Source organism: Copadichromis virginalis, linkage group LG7 (assembly GCF_057382275.1).
Source record: "Copadichromis virginalis isolate Kocher_CV1m ecotype Utaka linkage group LG7, C_Virginalis_male_GT1.1, whole genome shotgun sequence".
Taxonomy (NCBI): Eukaryota; Metazoa; Chordata; class Actinopteri; order Cichliformes; family Cichlidae; genus Copadichromis; species Copadichromis virginalis.
In genome coordinates this window covers 53,790,724-53,811,121 of record NC_140624.1, presented here as the reverse complement: position 1 = coordinate 53,811,121, position 20,398 = coordinate 53,790,724, and the positions used below count along the sequence as shown (strand labels likewise).

The following is a 20,398-nucleotide window of genomic DNA, read 5'->3' as shown; positions in this document are numbered from 1 at the left end:
TTACACATTAATAGCTTTGGTGAAAACAAACTTTTTTCGCCCACGAGAACTCGGCATGAAAAGTGCTTTAAGAATACTTTGAATATTTTCCAATATCTTACATATTAGTTTGTAAACAACGGCCCTATTGGGGGGGGGGGGGGGGAACAAAAGATTTTATATATATATATAAATTTAAAAAAAAAAAAAAGGGGGGGGGGGGAATTAAACAGGCAGGACTGTTGCAGAGCCTGTTAGCCAAAGCTAACAAATCACAATCTGTTGTACAAAACACCCCCAACACACACACACACACACACACACACACACACACACACACACACACACACAATGAACAGGGAATAAATGGATAGCACACTCCACTAAATAAATGTATATGGTATAGATCGTTTTTGGAAAGAAACCGATTTGGTAGAGTGCTTTTTGAACATTCGAAACACCTGCTGCAAAGGTATAAACTGGTCTTAGACAGCCCCCCCCCCATCCAAAAAAAAAAAAAAAAAAAATAGAAAAAAGAATAGAAAAAAGAAAAATAACAAAAAATTATAATAATCATAAAATAATAGGAATAATAATAATAATAATAGAGAACAGGTTGGTGAGTTATTAGTATTGATTAATAGTAAGGGCTTATGATCCAAACTGGATTAGGAACTTGTCTGAAATCAGACTCTCACATGTCACCAAAGCAGGGCTCACTAAGTGCACTCAACTACGAACAGCAACGCACGTAGCAGGGCATACTACCAAAGTATCCATAAATCCATTCACATGAGCTCCTCAGGAGGTCAGTGCGCACAACAAGGTTAGACTAAGCCTAATGCCTTGTGCTCAACCCAATAAGTCACCTACATTTGATGCCAAGTACATGCAAAGCAACGTCACAGTTTTAATAAAGAAAGCAAAAGTCATTTTTTTCAAAAATTGCAATTAGTAACAAACAACTGTCCTGAATGCTGTGGTACATTCTCAGATTGTGTTTGATGGGCAGAATTAACAATTTTTGTGGCTGCACTCTGAGCGAAGTGAAACTAAGACCTGGGTGTAAACGAAAGCGGTTCAGTCAGTGGTCCGAAGACATTTTCAGTACAAATCATACAACAAATCCATTTTAACCAAAACTCACCCAATGATGCCAACAATCAAAATTCAGGCCAAATTTTTGCACTTTTTCCTGTTTAAATAATCTAATAGTTTCCAGTGAGGTTAAATAATCAGAACATCATAACTAAATATAATAACTTATTCTCATAGGATTTAAAAAAAAAAAAAAAAAAAAAAAAAAAAAAAAAAACAGGCTTCCCATCACACCCAATCAACATAACACATCTTCAGTCATTAGATCCTTGAGTTTGTTAGTACTTTGGGATTCCTTGATTTAATCCTAATAAATGAACAAATACTAGAGATCTAAATCATCTCATAGGTTTCCTCCCCCTGTTTATGGCAAGAACTGCCTTAAATAATTTCAGGGGTCACCAGTTAAGTAGACCGTAAGGAGATAGTAATTAAAAAACAAAAACAAAAAAACAAACAACAAACAACAACAACCCAAACAAACAAACAAAAATAAACCACCCCACGCACATTGGAAACCTCCCAAAACATCTTTGTCATGGCACAGCAGGTAGCTCGCACTTTGGAACAGTAGTAACGTTGAAACAGTTGGACATTGCACTTAAAGAATTCACTTCTTTTGACACTTTGTATATGAGTAGGAGCATAAAGGTGATCCTGAAAAAACAAAACAACAACAACAAAGCAAGAGTGTGAAATTAGAGTTTGAGTTTAGAGCACTGCTGGAGGACACTTGCTGCAGACCGGTTGCTTCAATTCATTTTTGGAGAGAGAGACAAACTGGAAGAATGTACAGGGATACACCAACATACGACACTGAGAACTGATCAGTTCACTGAAGTCCATAAATCCAGTACAGATGGGTGCTGTTGTTATACACGGTATCTTGCATTCCTTGCCTTCTGACATCATGAAGCGTGTCATGGAGCTATTGGTCATTGGGTTGATGAGCCAATGTGGATACAGAGTTCAATCTAGAGCGACAGAGCTATAGAAAGTCGTGGGTGTCCTTTCCTTCCACACGCTCCGCACTTTGTGGAGACCCGCACTCATTTTTGTCTTTGGGCAAAAGACTGGAATGCATAAAGGGGAGAAACAGAAAAAAACTAAAAGCGAAGAAATGAGATGGGGTACTTTGATTTTGTGTATGTCTGTTTAAGCATCTGAAGAGAACTAAAACCAAGGCAGCATGAGAGGAAAACATAAATATCCACTGACATTTATGATCAGGAAAAAAAAAAACCACCCCGCAAAGTTTATCTGCTGAACAGAAGGCAAAACGAACAAAAGCAGGTGAAGATAAAAAACCAAAGAAAAGTAGAAAACAGCAATAAAGTAAGACAATAAGAAAGCTGAGATTTCCAAAGCAAGGATGAAAGGTGGACAGAGCCATCCAAAAGGCATGCATGAACAACACACACCCAGACTGTTCGGCTCGCCGTCCGTCACTCCGCTCACAAAGTGCAGAGCAGCTGCTGCTGCGACAGTGAGGGTCAGGACTGACTGTGCTGTGTGCTCAGGCCAGAGGTGGACCGGACCAGGCGTCAACTAGACATGAAGAGCTTTCGTCACAAAAAGACTTGTGTCACATTGTTTCCTGAAGGCGGTGGGACAACCTGGGGCGGAGAGTGGGGGGGCCTTGGGGAGGGGTGGATCTCAGACATGGGGCTGAAAAAACAGAGGGCGGGTGGAAGATCAATGTTCAGTGCCTTACGGGCCCGTTGCTCCGGGTTATGGAGTCAGAGATGTCCAGGAAGGCAGCGCGCATCAGGTCAAAGGATTTGTCAGACAGGGATGCCACATCGTCTGAAGTCATCCCCTTTGTCTCAATCTTTGGAAGGATCTTCAATCTGATGATTCCTGCAGGGGCAAAAAACCCCAAAAAACTTTAGAGTCAGGAGTCTCGGGGAACATCAAGCTGTTGTTTTAATGTTATTGTCATTTGACCCAACACAAATTAAAAAGTTGAGGACAGTTACCTGATTTGAACTGCTTTTCTTTCCGTAGGTAGAAGTTGCTGTAGGAGGAGAAAACGACAGGTATGATGGGTACCTGGAAGAAAAAAAAAAAAAAAAAAAAAAAACGAAGGCAAAAATAAGAAAGACAGAAAAGAAGCCCTAAAAGGAAATGCTTTCTAAACCAATCAAAAAAAGGCCGAAATGCCTTATTAAACCAGCAGCACATTTCTTCAAACACACACAAACTCAGCATGACACAAGCATTCTCCATCTCCTCCACTCCCGCTAATAGAGGCCGAGTTGCTCTGTCTCAAGGCCCCGAGTGGCCCTTCAGCGGGGCTGACTGAGCCAAACGCGGCTCCCCCTGGGGGCTGTCCTGTTTCCACTCAATCTGGCCGGCCGGGTACGAATGAAAAGGCTGGCCTAACTCAGCAGAAGCAAATGCAGAGAGAGAAACAGTCTCAAGTGTGTAAAAAAGAAGAAGAAAAAAGCCATCAGGGAAAGATGAAACAGACTGTATTCAACACATTTCAAATGGAGTTACTCCGGCACTTCAAATGCAAACAAAGTGCTTTTGTTAACATCCACTAAACACTGTTTGGAGAATGCGTTAGCAAGCGCTCTAAAGCGTAAGAACCTCTTACCAAAATATTAATGTGTTTTCTAACGAGGAGCAGCAGGGCTTTATTTTTGCAGACTCTGGTGCATATCTGAACCCGACTGATATCGATCTTCAGCTGCAAGTTACAAAATCTGGGTTCACACATGCACACACCGTTGTAGCTTCATGGCTAGGTCTCATTCGAGAGTGTTTTTCTTTTTGCGTATGTGTAATTTATCCCACCTTTCTGACCCCGAGTGTTGCTATGAAAATATGAATTAACTGGAGAACAGAGACCTCCCACCTGCATGCACGCAGAGATAAAGCTCATAAATTTGCACAGCTGAGCTGCAGCCATTCTGAACTGGAGGTCATGTCTGCTGCTGTCCCACCAATCACTTTGTGAGAGCGCACTAGCATTGTGTCAAACACAATGCCGAAAAAATATCATAGAAAATGACCTGGCTGCAAGCTGTGCTCTCTACTAAATTATGATTTCATAATTTAGTCTTGCCCCACATAAGTCTGCTAGCTCCCCCACATGTCTGGAATCGGCCCCCTCACTATTGGGAACCCTAAGCTGGCAGAAGCTTCCTGAAATACCAACAGAATCATCACAGCCTGACAGAGTAAAGAGAATAAACAGGATGTTTACATGTATGGATGAAGCAAAAAGCTAGAAGAGCTCTAACGCTCCTTCACTCTACGTACAAGGTAAGATTTAAGATCTTTAAAGCAAATAAATAAACCTACTTGTGCCTGCACTGCCAGATGGAAAGCACCCTTTTTGAAGGGCAGCAGGTCGCCATTTTGGTTACGGGTTCCCTCTGGAAATACCCACAGACGAATCTGTGAAAGTCATAAGACAAGGTTGATTTAACCAGCTCACATTCTCTAACAAAGACTACAACAGAACCTTGAGATGAAGATGTTTCTTGTGTTAACTGGAGGCAGGTTACCTGGTCGTCCAACATGGTTTTGGCGGCATCAGCCATCACGCTTTTGGCATCGCTCGTCTTCTTGCGGTTGATGAAGACGATCCCGCCCAGCCAGCAAATGAGGCCCACTGTACCGGCATAGATCAGCTCCTTCTTAGCAATTGTGGTGCAGCGGTCTGGTAGGATCTCCATCAAGCCTGAGAGACAAAACGAGACTTAACCGTCAGGATCATGAAACTTTTAGAACCATCACAGCTACTGTATGTACATAGTGGGGTTTTTTGGTTTTGGCAAAGAAACAACAGCTCATCATTTCCATTTCCAAGATGTCTTTGTGCAGTGTATGAGAGACAACTGTAGTACAAACAGGGCTTGGCTGTACTTCCATGTAATACCACTTTGAACCGCAAGATGGTGCAGTAAGTCCAATCTGCTGTGTCCAAAATGAGATATACCAGATGTTAGCTCAATACTTGTAAAGAGTTCATGATTCTATCACACGCACCCGACTTATTTTGGCAGCTAGAAGAGCACAGAGACTGCAGTTTCTCAAAATTAAACACATTTCAAATGTCCATAAAAAAATAAAAATGTAATGCTATACTACAACCTAGTGAAACGGTGACACCTTGTGGTGACAGTTTTCACAAAAACTACTTTTAAAACTAAAATATAAAAATAATAAATTAAAATAAAAGTTAAAGACATTGCAGTTAAGCGCACAGCTTTCTACGAGCAACTGCTTTGTAGCTTCAAAGTTTGCTAATATGACAAGTTACAGAGAGTCAATAAGAACTTGTACTATAATAAATTGTCTTCCTTTCAGTCATTAAATAATACCCCAAATGCAATGCACTTATACCATAGAGACTTTAAAAATACGCCCTCTCAAAGCAGAGAGTCCACCTCCACGAAGAGCTGGATATGAACCCTGATAAGTGGTCAGAATGGGATATTTGTAGCACCGCTACATGTCTGAAGTGGCGCTTTCTTAGAAGGGGATAACACCCAAACTGAAATCACATGTTTCTGCCTTTTGACTGGAGCTCATTCAGAGAAGGATCAGTGACCAGATGAAAACATCCATGCTTTGGCCTCTTTGTCTTATCTCTTTATAAGATGTTACTCTGAAAACAGCAGGTGAGCAGATGCATTTAAACCAAGCTGAAAAAGCAGCTCAGAAAGGTGAAGAAACTAATATAACATCTGCTCTAGGATCAGCATCTCCTAATGGCTGGGGTGAAGCAGTCGGCATGGCAACTTGGACGCCAAACAAACCGCATGCTGAGTTTTGTCAGTGCTAATTAGACGCCTAGCTCTCCTCCTGCTATCACTACCCTGGCCTTGAGCCTGCCCTCATCACTCACCGGTGCTGAAAAACCCTCTCCCCCACACACTGATGGAGAGAAACCGTCCCTCAACACTCAGGTTTAGAACAGGGAAGAATGAGATACTGTTAAAAGACATCTCAACTATCAACAATACAAGCTGAAGAAAATAAATAAAAGAGGAATCGAAGCCTTTCTACAACATGCTTTTGTTTCCGACCAGTGTGTAGCTCAGACAGGGTTCTGCGAGGCCTACATTTCATTCATACAGTAAGTGATCAGTATGTAAAGAATGTTTAAAAACCCATACCAATGTAACAGGTTCTTTCTGTGCCCGTGCTTTGTTTCTTCACCAGGTTTTGTATTATTCAGCTTGCTGAGAAGCAAACAGCACGTGATCCTGTATCAACAGAGGTTGTGAAAACTGTTCTGTTCTGACAAGCACTGTGTACCAACACAAAGCTGGAATGCAGTAATCTAACAATTGGCCTAGTTTTAACATGCCTACTGCCTGTCTGACAAACCAGAAAAGGTGACCGTTGCTTAAGTAGGTGGGAGTGTAAAGTGAGATACACCTGGAAGGCCTTAACATTCGGTTCCAATAAGTTGTGAGTAGCCTGTGCAGACTTTCCCTTAATGAACTGAGCTATAAAGCTGTAGATGGTGGCACAGCTAAAGTCTTGCTCCACTGTTTGCTGGCTGAGAAGAACTAAACTGTGACAGGATGAGACCAGATCACAGTCTGGCTCCATCACGGCTGCCGCAGACAATCTGGCAGTCTGATCACAAAGTGTTTTCGCATGGCATAACCCACAATGTAGCTGTCATTATTTACATATTCCCCAGTTCCTGTTTGCATACAAAGGAACGAGCGTTAAAATTGGAGTACGGCTCAGAAATAGTAGCTACTTAGATCCAGAAAAAAAGGAATTGTTATGTATAACCATTGTGACATAGAATAATGATAGTAGTAGGGCTGGGCCATATTATACCGTTCCCGGTAATACCGGTATAATGTTAGGCAACGATAGGAAAATGAAATATCGCGATAGAATGGGAGTAAAACGCGCATGCGCAGTGCCTTTGTTTTCATACGCACATGGCCGATTGTTGAGTGAAACAGATGAACCAGAATTGGTTTGTAAAAATGGTGCAACTTCTGTGATGTGGAACTGGTTTGGTGTTTGTCCGTCAGATACACGACAAAGCACATTTTTTTTGCAGAACATGCAAGCGGCCGTTGTTATTGTCGTATTTGTCGGACTAAGATGCTCTTAAATCTGGGAGTAATCTGGGTCCTAAACTCAGTAAGATTCAGGTGAAACGAACACTACAGCATCACTGAGAGTTAAAAACTATCTAAATTATTTCATCTTTAATAAAACGATCAGCATTGCTGCTTTACCAGGTGTAACTATGAAGTTTAACTTCCAGGCATCCATGAAAACAAAATTGATTACATTTAACGGAGTTAGAAGTTAGCAGGAAGCTAGCGGAAGTTAGCTCGCTAGTTTCGCTAGTTACCTAAGCATGATATTGCATGTTCTGACTGAGAGATTTCTGAAAAAATTCAAACGTACAGCTCTGCTATCACTTCCAACATAAATGAAGACAGGAAACTAAACACCAGTGACGTTTGTAGGGTTACTGAAGTTGGGCTAGCTGGTATATAATGATGTGCTACGTGATCGCTAGCGACACAGCTATGTTAGCATAACATAAACAGTGAAGCTGGAGGACGAACACTAACACTTTTCCACTTATAAAAGTTAACGTTAAAGTTCCTGATAGTTGGAGACAAATGCAATCGCATGGCAGGATGCTGTAAACGGACCAAACTTCAGTCAGGAGAACAACTGAGATAATCCATCCACAATACGAGGTTAGTCATTAATATACTGCAACAACATGGGAATAGAGCAGCTGTTGCCAGAGAATTCAACATTAATGAATCAATGGTACAGAAGTGGAGGAAGCAAGAAGAATGAGTTTAATAAAGTTTGATTTATCTGACTGCTTTGTTTCGCTTAATGTGCCTTATAATCCCGTGCACCTTATGGTCCGAAAAATACGTACTGCACACTGCAGTTTAATGTTGCAAAGCACCTCTTTTTAACTTCAGTGGATATTATACATTGTTATGTTCAGGATATGTCAGCCCATTTCTACTGGAAATGCCTTTTGGTTAAACTTTCAGCAAGGAATTTGCATTTGCACTGTTACATTTTTATAAAGCTTTAATGTACATAAAAACCAGCTTCTTGTTTAAGTGAAAATAAATGGAAGGTTGTCTTTTTGCGCTAGTAATGTTGTGGAGTTGTATTTTGTCTCGCATCAATTATATCGTCGGTTATATCGTTATCGCAAATTTTCAAATATATATCGTGATAAATATTTTTGGCCATATCGCCCTGCTCTAGATAGTAGTATATGACTTTCAAAAGGAGAGACCAAGGATAAAGTTTGACACAAAAACAAGTTGCATCTGGTACTACATGTGCAGGAACTGAGCCAACTGCAAACATCTGTACCAGTTAGCTGGTTGCTTTTGTGCTTTCACACAGGCTTGAGTTTAGCTATCACTACATGCTGACCAGAATACAGGTGACATGAACTCTTCTGATATTCAAGATTCGTTCTTGTATTATTTAATATGCATATTTTGTGGTTTTGCCAGCGGTTTGCATGAAGAAGCCAACTTGTCTGTAGATACCGGGGAACTAACCACAGACTGGTAGTAAAACTTGAAGAAGAGCGATAAACTGGAGCTGCAAAATGCCTCCAAAGTAAAGTTGGGCCACTGAACACATTTCCAAAAGCACAACATTTTCCTATTTTCAGTTTGTGTTTACAATTCAAATTTTCTTAACTGCTTGGTGAATAGTTGGCAACTGTTTGCAGACAAGTTGGCATCATCCATCTTACAAAATGTACAGGTGACGAGAGTAATCTGCTAGTGACCAGCGCAATCACAGTAATCCTAAACCTCTTTGTGTTCAATTTCACCAAGACACAAAAGCGCCTTCCTAAAGCCAGTAGGTAAATACATTTTTAGCCCTATTGGGTCCCTGATTGGTCTCTCGGCCTGTGTGATTGGAGCAGACATTAAATTAGCCATCAGTCGACGAGGCTCAATATCAGCTTTTCCTTTCCTACTTTAGGTCATGAGGTAGAGATTTGTCACATGTACCGTATATTAAGGTGGGATTCAAAAATTCCCATGGTTGGAGCTTAACGGTAGGGCTGGGCGATATGAGCCAAAATTCATATCTCGATATTTTTTAGCTGGATGGCGATATAAGATATATATCTCGATTTTTTTTTTTTAAAGCCATAAGTTAAGAACAAAAAGAGTTCTTAGTCACACTGTGTCCCAGATGTCACACGGGCACTTTTATTTACATACAGCGTAGATATTACTCAAAAATAAATTATCAGCATATATTAAATAATCATGGTCCATAAATAAAAGAAAACAATGTTGTTTTTGTGCATAACAAAAAGCTCACAATTGTGCAGTCAAAATGTAAACTAATAGACGCTGAGCATAATAACAAAGAGACAGATTTCACAGCTGCACCACCTCTCTGAACAGGTGCCATTTGTGGTCCTTATACACACACAGTACGTATCACTCCGCGAGGCTCCTCCCCGGTAGCCGTAATCCTCTGACAATCCATCAAGCGGTGCAGCTCCATAGCTTAGCAAAGTCATATTAAAACATTTTTTGACAGATTGCTGAGCGCTGTGTACCACATAAAATCGGTTCGCGGTCAGTAAGCACAACCAGAATTCATACATAAGGCGCACTGTCGATTTTTGAGAAAAGGAAAGGATTTTAGGCCGTGCAGCCCCTCTGGGCTGCATGTCGTTAGCGCGGTTAGCTCGTTAGCGCGGTTAGCTCGCTAACACGTTGACGCCATCCAGCCCCACGCACGGTAACTCGCTAACGGAGATTTTCCGCTTTCATCTTGTCATTGCCTGCAGGTGAAGCTATGGGGGAGGGGGAGTTGTGTTCAGTGCAGGAGAGGCGAGGCCGAGTAACGTTGCGTAGAGACAAAAGTGGACGAAAGAGAGGCAAACCTGCGGCTCCACAAGTATAATTATAACGTAACATAGACTATATCGATATAAACGATATTGTCACATCTTATATCTCGTATGAAAATATATCGATATTTTTTAAAAACTCGATATATCGCCCAGCCCTACTTAACGGTACAATTCTTCCATCTGGGACTCATGCATCTACTGCAGAGGAATGCTGCTCCTCCAACTAAAATGTTCAGGACCGCATGCATCATATCTGGTATCAAGTTGCTCAGGATGAACTGGACTCACTGTAAAACAACTCTTCCCTGGTGAGGATTCTCTCTTTTTTCCTACTCTTGGTTTGTTTTCTTGAGTCTGTAGGGCTTAAAAGCACAAAAACTACAGCTGAGACAAATCTGCCGTCCGCATGACTGCCTTGCTTCATTCTTCCTCTCAGATTAAAAGTCGGTGTATAGTGAGAAACAGATGAGACACGCTGTCACTGCTAAACTTTCAACACGTTTCAATCTGATGTTTATGACCATTTATAAGTAGAGAGTTGAATGTGTTTCAAATAACCTTTAAGTGTGTCATCAAACAGGCCTACCTGGTGACAGAGCAGTAAAGACATCCTGCATGGGTGCAAATGCCCCAAGCAGGATCCCAGCAATTCCCAGCCAGCTGGACCTTTACTGCACACCCTTCTCTTTATCCACATGCCCTTTCTATCTGCTTCACCAATTATATTTTTTGCTAAAATGCCAAAAGAAATTGATTGTATGACTGTATTTGAAAGCATTTAAATCAATATCAAAAACGTCCGTCTTCAGAGAAGCACTAAAAGACTCACCCAAAACATCCAGGGAGCTCTGGTGGTTCGAGATGACGACATAGGGACCCTCGGTCTGCAGATGCTCCCAACCGCTCACTTCAAATCGAAGACCCAGCAAATACTTGACGTGTCGAACCATGAAACGGATGATCCTAAAAGAGAGAAAAAGGTTAAATACAGTGAGTATGTACTGGTTACTTATGATGCCAGTGTATTGCATATTACTAACCAAAGCCCTGTGAAAGGTAGAAACAAAAGCGGAATGTGTCAGGCAATATAATCACAACTATCTTTAAACACATAGGCTAAATTAATCATGTTCAACACCCCTTTAAGCATTGTTTTTTTTCCTGGTTGGGGAAATAATTACTTTCACCAAGTATAACGCTCCAGTAACCATTGACAAAGCAATGTTCATCCACCTGCCTCAAGACAAACATTACATAAAAGAACACACAGGCTGTGATTAGTCAAAGTAGATGCACATTTTTATTTATCTGAACATTTAATTTTTTTTATCTCGTTGCAAGATAGTCACTATCTGTCTTACTCTGATAGGCAGGTAGTGAAGAGTTCGTTTATCAGAGCTAGTCTGCTGACAACAACAAAAGCAGCCGTCTTTTGACCTTACAATAACTCACAAAACTATAGGCTTCCATGGGAGCGCTCTCCAAGTATCACAAAAAAGTAATCTGTTTGCAGTTAGGGTTAAAAGAAAAAAAACATGTTACAAGGAAATTTTACTAGAAACTGTCAGGTAGGGCTGCACGATTAATCGTTAGAAAATCGCGATCTCGATTCATACTTCTGTGCGATCTCATTTCCAAATGACAACGATTTAAAAAAAAAAAAACAACAAAAAAAAAAACCGACGACTGTACCGCATTTTTATCCGGGACGTAATCTGCATGAAAACAAGCGCTCACTCTTCCTGTTCAACAAATGACAAGGGCGGAGCCTTATACCACGCGATACAGAAGCTGTGCTGTGTGATGCTAAAATTAGCAGGGAAAAAACAACGGAGAGCACGTCAGAGATGACGAAAAAGTGACAGGAGAAAATCCGTCCCGGTCAACCACCCAAACATCAATAACGGGAACCTTATACAGCGCTTCCCTATACCCGTCGAACTCCCGCAGGCACAAAGAAATTTTGGAGGCTATTACTTATCACCTGACCAAAGATATGGCTCCCATCAACACTGTGCAAAACCAGGGATTTAGGAAAATGATCAACACCCTAGACCAACGCTACACAGTGCCGTCCCGCAACTATTTTTCTATTGTTGCACTACCTGCTCTATACTCGCAGCGTCGAGCAACGGTGGAGACGGAATTTCAAGCAGTACAACATTTTGCGGCAACAACAAAACGTGAGTCATTTGTTGTTTTTATGATTATTTATTGTTTTTATGTTCAGTTTCAACTGTTGCGAAGTTAATGTGCAGTTAATAAGTGCAATAAATATTTATATTGGAAAAGAAGCGAAGCTCTCAATTTACCGGTCGATCTACGTCCCTACCCTCACCTATGGCCACGAGCGGTGGGTAGTGACCGAAAGAATGAGATCGCGGATACAAGCGGCAGAAATGAGCTTCCTCCGAAGGGTGGCTGGCCTCTCCCTTAGAGATAGGGTGAGAAGTTCGGCCATCCGGGAGGGGCTCAGAGTAGAGCAGCTGCTGCTCCACATCGAAAGGAGCCAGCTGAGGTGGTTCGGGCATCTGACAAGGATGCCCCCTGGGCGCCTCCTGGGTGAGGGGTTCCAGGCATGTCCCACCGGGAGGAGGCCCCGGGGCAGACACAGGACACGCTGGAGAGATTATATCTCTCGGCTGGCCTGGGAACGCCTTGGTATTCCCGCGGATAAGCTGGAGGAGGTGGCTGGGGAGAGGGAGGTCTGGGCCTCTTTGCTTAGGCTGCTGCCCCCGCGACCCGGCCCCGGATAAAGCGGATGAAGATGGATGGATTGGAAAAGAAAATCGTGAGAGAATCGTGACCTCAATTCTAAGCCAAAAAAAAAAAAAAAATCGTGATTCTCATTTTATGCAAAATCGTGCAGCCCTACTGTCAGGGCATTCGTGACCTGAGGTTCGCTGATGCAATGAGGCAATGGACAAGGAAAAAAGGGAAGAAGAAGAAAAAAAATTCAACAGAAACAAGGTTTTTTTTGGGCTGCACTGTGCATGATTACTCAAGTTCAATAATGACGTGATTACTGTAGCTGTTTGTTAGTCAGCATGTGCTTGTTTATAAATGTGATTTGATGATCTAACAAAACCATTTTTTTAAAGCTTTTCTTTCCCCCTTGCAACTATTAAAAGCCTGAAACTGTCTGATCCACCAGATGAGATCTATTGGGACTTGTAAAGCTTAACCTTTATAGACACAAACATGATAACAGCTCTGACCTCTGTTAAGACAAATCCAAGGTGCCCCTTGGCTTGGAAAACTTTCAGTGTGATTCTTAACAACCATGATGTGCTCAGGCAGAGTTCACACATCATGCAAATGCTACTTTACATTTGCAGCTGAACAATCATACTCCCATAACATTCTCCATGCTAAACTGTACCACTAATTTTGGATAGCAAACTAGCTGTGTGACACACTAAAACTGGCTTCTGTCAATAATCTGAATGAAATTTCTCCGAAAAAGAGCAGAGGCACTACCAATCCGGCCTCAGGAAGAGGCTATACATAATACTATACATAATACTTACAAAAGAGACCTTGCTCATCCCTGAATCATATTCCCTCTGTTTGCTGTCACAAAAACAACAAACTATCCTTCTTGTAACATGGGGTAGTTTTCTTGCTAAACCAGCTATTACAGGAACCAAACTCACCTTCAACTCTGCTTTCATTTAAGCTCAGTTTCATGACTGTACACAAAATGTGTCGATGGACTAAAACATCTACCTAACTACTTAAAACCATCTTTGAGCAAGTTTCAGCCATAACGTGCATCTGATGCCACACATACTCATTAAAACTACACCACTAATGCTAATAATGTGCCATGAAGGAGCAGCTTTAAGGATTTAGGCACATCCCAACTCAATACTGCCAACTCGAAAGCAGGAGTGTCAAACATAAGGCTCAGGACCTAGAATTGGTCCAGCAAAGACTCCAGTTCGGTTTGCTAGAGGGCTTTGGAAAATATGAAGGGCAAAAATTTTAACTGTATTTTTTTTTTTTTTTTTTTATAAATTTCACACCCTTTTCTGCTGACAAAGGCCTCACATGCAGTCTTTTAAGAATTTTATAGTGATTCTACTCTACACTTTAAAAATTAAATAAAAAAAATAAAAAAAGAACTACCAGATTATTCTTTTTTCAAATATACACTGGACCTAGTTTCTTACTAAAATACAGCAAAAAAAAAAAAAAAAAAAGTCTTGAACCACAATTCATGTCTTTAGATTTTGGTAGGAAATATAGGACATAAGTACTGTATTTACTGAAATGTGCAAGCATACATGCAACTACAACATAAAGAGTAAAAAAAAAAAAAAACTGAGTTTGCGCAATTCTAACAAGCTGCAAAGTTAATATTTGGTATGACCAGCTTTATTCTTCAACACAGCCTAAACTCTCTTAGACAATCGTTCTTCACCATTTGAACAATTTAAAATTGGTTCTTTGATAAGTTATAATGTGTGGACATAACAGGTGCCCTTTTTTATGTTTTAAGCAACCTTCAGGCAGAACCATTACTCAACCACTTCTAAATAAAAATGCAACACAGTCCGGCTCCTTATAAGCAAAATATAAAGTAGTAAGTGGTGGTACGCTATTTCTCAGCACTATCTTCTGATGACTGTAGAAGACTTTGTTTCCACTTGCGCTTGACTGGTAATCTACAGGAAAAATGTTGTTAACCTTTAAACTAGAGTAGTCTTTTGGTTATCTTACAACATAGTGGTGCAGTGATAACACATTCGGTCTGAAGTAAAAGCCACAGGTTATGCAACGATATAGTGTTGCAGCAACTCTATGTTCAAGGGTAATGAGTGACCGCTGTTGAATTATATTTTATGATCAGTCCACTAAGCATTTACTTTGGTTCACTTCATTATCTGCAACCCTGAGAGTGCAATCAAATTTGAACAAGAGGACAAATCATATGCAATGTGGCCACTCCAAAGGTCAGCCTGACCTGTTTTGCCAAAATGTAAAACTGCCAATCTTATTGAGTTTACTCACAAGTTTAAGGTCAGTAGGTTGTCCAAAGGACAGGCATCTAATCACAGTCTCAGGGTGACAGAGCTAACAATTACTTCCATCAGAAATACTATGGCAAAAAAAAACAAAACTGGTTGTTTTCAATACAGTAAGTTGAGTGGCAATATTACTCCTTTACGAAAAAGACAGGGCCACTAATCTCCCACTGATGTTCGACACCATTACACAGCACAGAACATGAGCTCATGCAATTGTGAGTGAGAAAACTAAACCCGTCCTTTATCTGTTGTCATGAGATCCTACCTAATAACTAACCCATACCCAGAAGTAGGGCTGGGCCATATTATACCGTTCACGGTAATACCGGTATAATGTTAGGCAACGATAGGAAAATGAAATATCGCGATAGAATGGGAGTAAAACGCGCATGCGCAGTGCCTTTGTTTTCATACGCACATGGCCGATTGTTGAGTGAAACAGATGAACCAGAATTGGTTTGTAAAAATGGTGCAACTTCCGTGATGTGGAACTGGTTTGGTGTTTGTCCATCAGATACACAACAAAGCACATTTTTTTTGCAGAACATGCAAGCGGCCATCGTTATTGTCGTATTTGTCGGACTAAGATGCTCTTAAATCTGGGAGTAATCTGGGTCCTAAACTCTGTATGCTTCAGGTCAAACAACACTGCAGCATCACTGAGCGTTAAAAACTGTCTAAATTCTTTCATCTTTAGTAAAACGATCAGCATTGCTGCTTTACCAGGTGTAACTATGAAGTTTAGCTTCCAGGCATCCATTAAAACAAAATTTATTACATTTAACGGAGTTAGAAGTTAGCAGGAAGCTAGCGGAAGTTAGCTTGCTAGTTTCGCTAGTTACCTAAGCATGATATAGCATGTTCTGACTGAGAGATTTCTGAAAAAATTCAAACGTACATCTCTGCTATCACTTCCAACATAAATGAAGACAGGAAACTAAACAGCAGTGATGTTTGTAGGGTTACTGAAGTTGGGCTAGCTGGTATATAATGATGTGCTACGTGATCGCTAGCGACACAGCTATGTTAGCATAACATAAACAGTGAAGCTGGAGGACGAACACTAACACTTTTCCACTTATAAAAGTTAACGTTAAAGTTCCTGATAGTTGGCGACAAATGCAATCGCATGGCAGGATGCTGTAAACGGACCAAACTTCAGTCAGGAGAACAACTGAGATAATCCATCCACAATACGAGGTTAGTCATTAATATACTGCAACAACATGGGAATAGAGCAGCTGCCAGAGAATTCAACATTAATGAATCAATGGTACAGAAGTGGAGGAAGCAAGAAGAATGAGTTTAATAAAGTTTGATATTTCTGACTGCTTTGTTTCGCTTAATGTGCCTTATAATCCCGTGCACCTTATGGTCCGAAAAATACGTACTACACACTGCAGTTTAATGTTGCAAAGCACCTCTTTTTAACTTCAGTGGATATTATACATGGTTATGCTCAGGATATGTCAGCACATTTCTACTGGAAATGCCTTTTGGTTAAACTGTCAGCAAGGAATTTGCATTTGCACGGTTACATTTTTATAAAGCTTTAATGTACATAAAAACCAGCTTCTTGTTGAAGTGAAAATAAATGGAAGGTTGTCTTTTTGCGCTAGTAATGTTGTGGAGTTGTATTTTGTCTCGCATCAATTATATCGTCAGTTATATCGTTATCGCAAATTTTCAAATATATATCGTGATAAATATTTTTGGCCATATCGCCCTGCTCTACCCAGAAGTAGCCATTCACATAAGTGACGGATAAAACAGTTTCAATTAAACGTAAATTAATGGATGTGTTTCAAGAAATGAAAGCACAACAAGCTGTAACTTGATGCTTTACAGATGTTATTGAGTGAGCGAACTCAGGGATACCTGCTGTGGCCTACAGGTTTAATTCAGAGGTAAAGTGACTGGAAAGCAAGTCTTCAGGCTTTGGTGTAACAGTAAATTTAGGTGACAGAACCCTCTGAATTACAATGCTCTCTCTTCCAGTCCTGTCTGCCGTGTAAAATATCCATCCAAAAAGTCTATTCATTCATCTAAGGTCTGACCTCAGTTCGGTCACTTTGTCACAGACAACCGGTCCAGATAACCTCTGCACTGATAGAACGGTACACTGGTGCAACATGACACCACTGGCACAGCTAACATGACCGTGACATTGTTATTCCTGGAGCACTGAGGCAGTAAGGTCTGCTGTTGTAACCGACATTGCTGCTGTCAGCAGTTCAGGGCCAAGTGAGGTTGCATTGAGGATGGGTCTCATAACTATTCAGTAACCCAGCTCCAATCAGGGGAAAGTGCCATCTGGCATCTGTCTCTTCAGGGTAATTACTGAAATGCAGTCATTTGTGTGCAGCAAGCCATCACCACTGACTAGATTTAACCAACCACACAACAACACCCCCTACAACGTGAACACCAACACTGAAGATGCGTTACATTCCTACAGTAAGGATCAGTTTTGGTGACTGATTTTGGTGTCAGGTGTAAAATGTTTAACATTCTGCCCCCAACACAGATGTAAACTGAGGCAGATAATCAGAATCGTGTTTATTGGCCAAATATATGTGCACACACATACAAGGAATTTGGTTCCGGTAGATGGTGGCTCTCAAGCACAGCAATGTAAATCACACTCTCACACACACACACACACACACACACACACACACACACGTGTCTATATATACACATTACACATACATACACAACGCTGTGTAAACCAACTATAAATAACTAATCTAAACTTATATACATAAAATACAGAAATGAAATGAGGTGGAATAAGACAGAAATATAAAGTTAAATCAGCACTACTAGTAACTATGGATTCAATAAATGAGTCACTCCTTTATATACACACACACACACACACACACACACACACACACACACAGATTTAAAGAGACAGGACAAATTGAGCGGATACAGTGCTGGATTACACGTTCAGAGGGCACAAGTTAGTGGATACTTGTATGGGTTGGGATTCTAAGAAAGTGCCTGCAGAAAATACATTGAAAATATCCGTCATCTAAAGATATTATTACTTTTCTGGCGTTAAGATTTACCAAACATTAACCCAGCATGAACGCAACGTCACATTAGCGCCCTGATTTTTAGCTAATGTCCACACGCCGCTACTGCCAATGTGCCAAGCGAGCTAATAGTAGCATACGAATGATAAAGAAAACTGCATTAGGGATTTCTTCATTTTCTGCTTATTTATTTATTTCAAATTTCACACAGTTTGGCAGGAAACACCTCCTGCGCCACATTGCTGTAACGCCAACTTAACTCCTCGCAACAATGAGGCCATTATTGTTTTTGCTGAGAGTAAAAACCCAAATGCTTCAATATAAACAACCACGGTTGCTAGCCAGCTAACGAGCTAGCGAGGGCTAGCTGTCAGACGGCGCCGCGAGCGACATTTCTGCAAAACTCACCTCATGTTTTCAATGTCTCTGCCTCCGCTCTTTAGTATGCACAGAGGTATACCGATGAGGGCCAAGACCATCATCCAGGCCACGTAAAAGAACTTTTTGAAATAAAAAACAAACGTGCTGCTGGTGCACATCAGGAGCGGAATAATCATGAGCAGCAGCAGCGGTATCATCCACAGCACATCCATAGCGAAACCGCCGCAGAAACTAGCAGCAGCACTGACTCACGCGGGGTGTTTCTGGATGAGGAAGCCGCTAACGGTTTCAGCCAGCTACGGTGCAAGGGACGGAGGGACGGACCGCAACCCCGACAAACATTTACACAGTGAAGTATTCCCTCAGGAAACCACGGCAGCAGCTGTGCTTCACTCTGGCCCGACAAAATGAACATGAAGCGCTGCTCATCTGTTGCTAAATGGTATCATGAGGTGGAGTCAAATCGTCATCGGTTGTGAGTTTTTCTATTTCCGGTTGCTTGACCACTAAATGGTCCGATGTCACTAGAGATAGTCAAGTATCGACAGAGATTTGGGCGTTACAAACCACACATCAATTATTATGCCAGTAGGCGTTTAAACTTGGAAATAATTTCTAGGTACAGCCACAGCTTTCCTATTTATTTATTTGGTACGAGTGCATGTTCACAATTTTTTATTCAGTCTCCAAATGGTCATCCTTACTTACAGTAGTTTCACAGCCGATTACAGCACACCATGTGTAATTGGATTAGCAGTGATAATCCAGTCCTCAGCTATAATCTGACACTGTCCGTAGCGATGATCGTGAAGTTTCAGCGATGTCCAAGAGCTCTGCTTGACATGATTTGGAAGATTAGGATCAATCGGTCATTAATCCTAATTTAATATCCTAAGCAAGGACTTTAAACTTGGCACTAGAGGCAGTAGCAAGGCTGTCTAATTTGCACTTTGTGTAAGCAGTGAATAAAATGTAATGTGTAGTCTTATGAAAACAAAACTGTGATAAAAAGATTAATGGAATATTTTGATCAGCATGTTTTTTTGTTTTTTAATTGTTTTTTTTTAATGTCGACTTTATATTACCCACAAATTAAATGACTTAACTGTGTTTACAAGTTGGTAATGTTTGCTTTTTCACTGGTAGGGTATGATGGTGTTTAAACTGGAGTTTAAGCAAACACACTGGTCATGGGTGAAATATTCAAACAGAAACCACAGGCTCACTCTTTCACTGTAAAAGATGCATGTATAGACATCTGCACACTTATACAGTGGGGCAAAAAAGTATTTAGTCAGCCACCGATTGTGCAAGTTCCCCCACCTAAAATGATGACAGAGGTCAGTAATTTGCACCAGAGGTACACTTCAACTGTGAGAGACAGAATGTGAAAAAAAAAAAATCCATGAATCCACATGGTAGGATTTGTAAAGAATTTATTCGTAAATCAGGGTGGAAAATAAGTATTTGGTCAATAACAAAAATACAACTCAATACTTTGTAACATAACCTTTGTTGGCAATAACAGAGGTCAAACGTTTACTATAGGTCTTTACCAGGTTTGCACACACAGTAGCTGGTATTTTGGCCCATTCCTCCATGCAGATCTTCTCGAGAGCAGTGATGTTTTGGGGCTGTCGCCGAGCAACACGGACTTTCAACTCCCGCCACAGATTTTCTATGGGGTTGAGGTCTGGAGACTGGCTAGGCCACTCCAGGACTTTCAAATGCTTCTTACGGAGCCAATCCTTTGTTGACCGGGCGATGTGTTTTGGATCATTGTCATGTTGGAAGACCCAGCCTCGTTTCATCTTCAAAGTTCTCACTGATGGAAGGAGGTTTTGGCTCAAAATCTCACGATACATGGCCCCATTCATTCTGTCCTTAACACGGATCAGTCGTCCTGTCCCCTTGGCAGAAAAACAGCCCCATAGCATGATGTTTCCAACCTCATGCTTCACAGTAGGTATGGTGTTCTTGGGATG

The 20,398-nt window shown here is 41.0% G+C and overlaps 1 protein-coding gene across 2 annotated transcripts; it reads right to left on the bottom strand.

Annotated features, from left to right (window-relative positions):
- Nucleotides 1-510: 510 nt before the first annotated feature.
- agpat2 (1-acylglycerol-3-phosphate O-acyltransferase 2 (lysophosphatidic acid acyltransferase, beta)) lies at nucleotides 511-18,880 on the bottom strand. 2 transcript variants are annotated; one of them, XM_085464184.1, is made up of 6 exons: nucleotides 18,441-18,880; nucleotides 10,785-10,918; nucleotides 4,596-4,771; nucleotides 4,390-4,485; nucleotides 3,057-3,129; nucleotides 511-2,937 (listed from the first exon to the last, which is right to left on the bottom strand). In XM_085464184.1, exons 1-6 carry the CDS (start codon nucleotides 18,623-18,625, stop codon nucleotides 2,780-2,782), a joined length of 822 nt encoding a protein of 273 aa, XP_085320310.1. In that variant the 5' UTR covers nucleotides 18,626-18,880; the 3' UTR covers nucleotides 511-2,779. The 2 variants fall into 2 exon arrangements, with proteins under 2 accessions (XP_085320310.1, XP_085320311.1); XM_085464185.1 differs by having other exon boundaries at nucleotides 2,845-2,937; nucleotides 3,057-3,094.
- Nucleotides 18,881-20,398: the final 1,518 nt, after the last annotated feature.

Coding starts and splice junctions, on each gene's coding strand:
- agpat2 (XM_085464184.1), bottom strand. CDS start 18,625: ATGGATGTGCTGTGGATGATACCGCTGCTGCTGCTCATGATTATTCCG. Junction 3,130..4,389: donor ATCTGGCAGTGCAGGCACAA/GTAGGTTTATTT, acceptor TTTTTCTTCCAG/GTACCCATCATACCTGTCGT. Junction 2,938..3,056: donor AGAAAAGCAGTTCAAATCAG/GTAACTGTCCTC, acceptor TTGCCCCTGCAG/GAATCATCAGATTGAAGATC.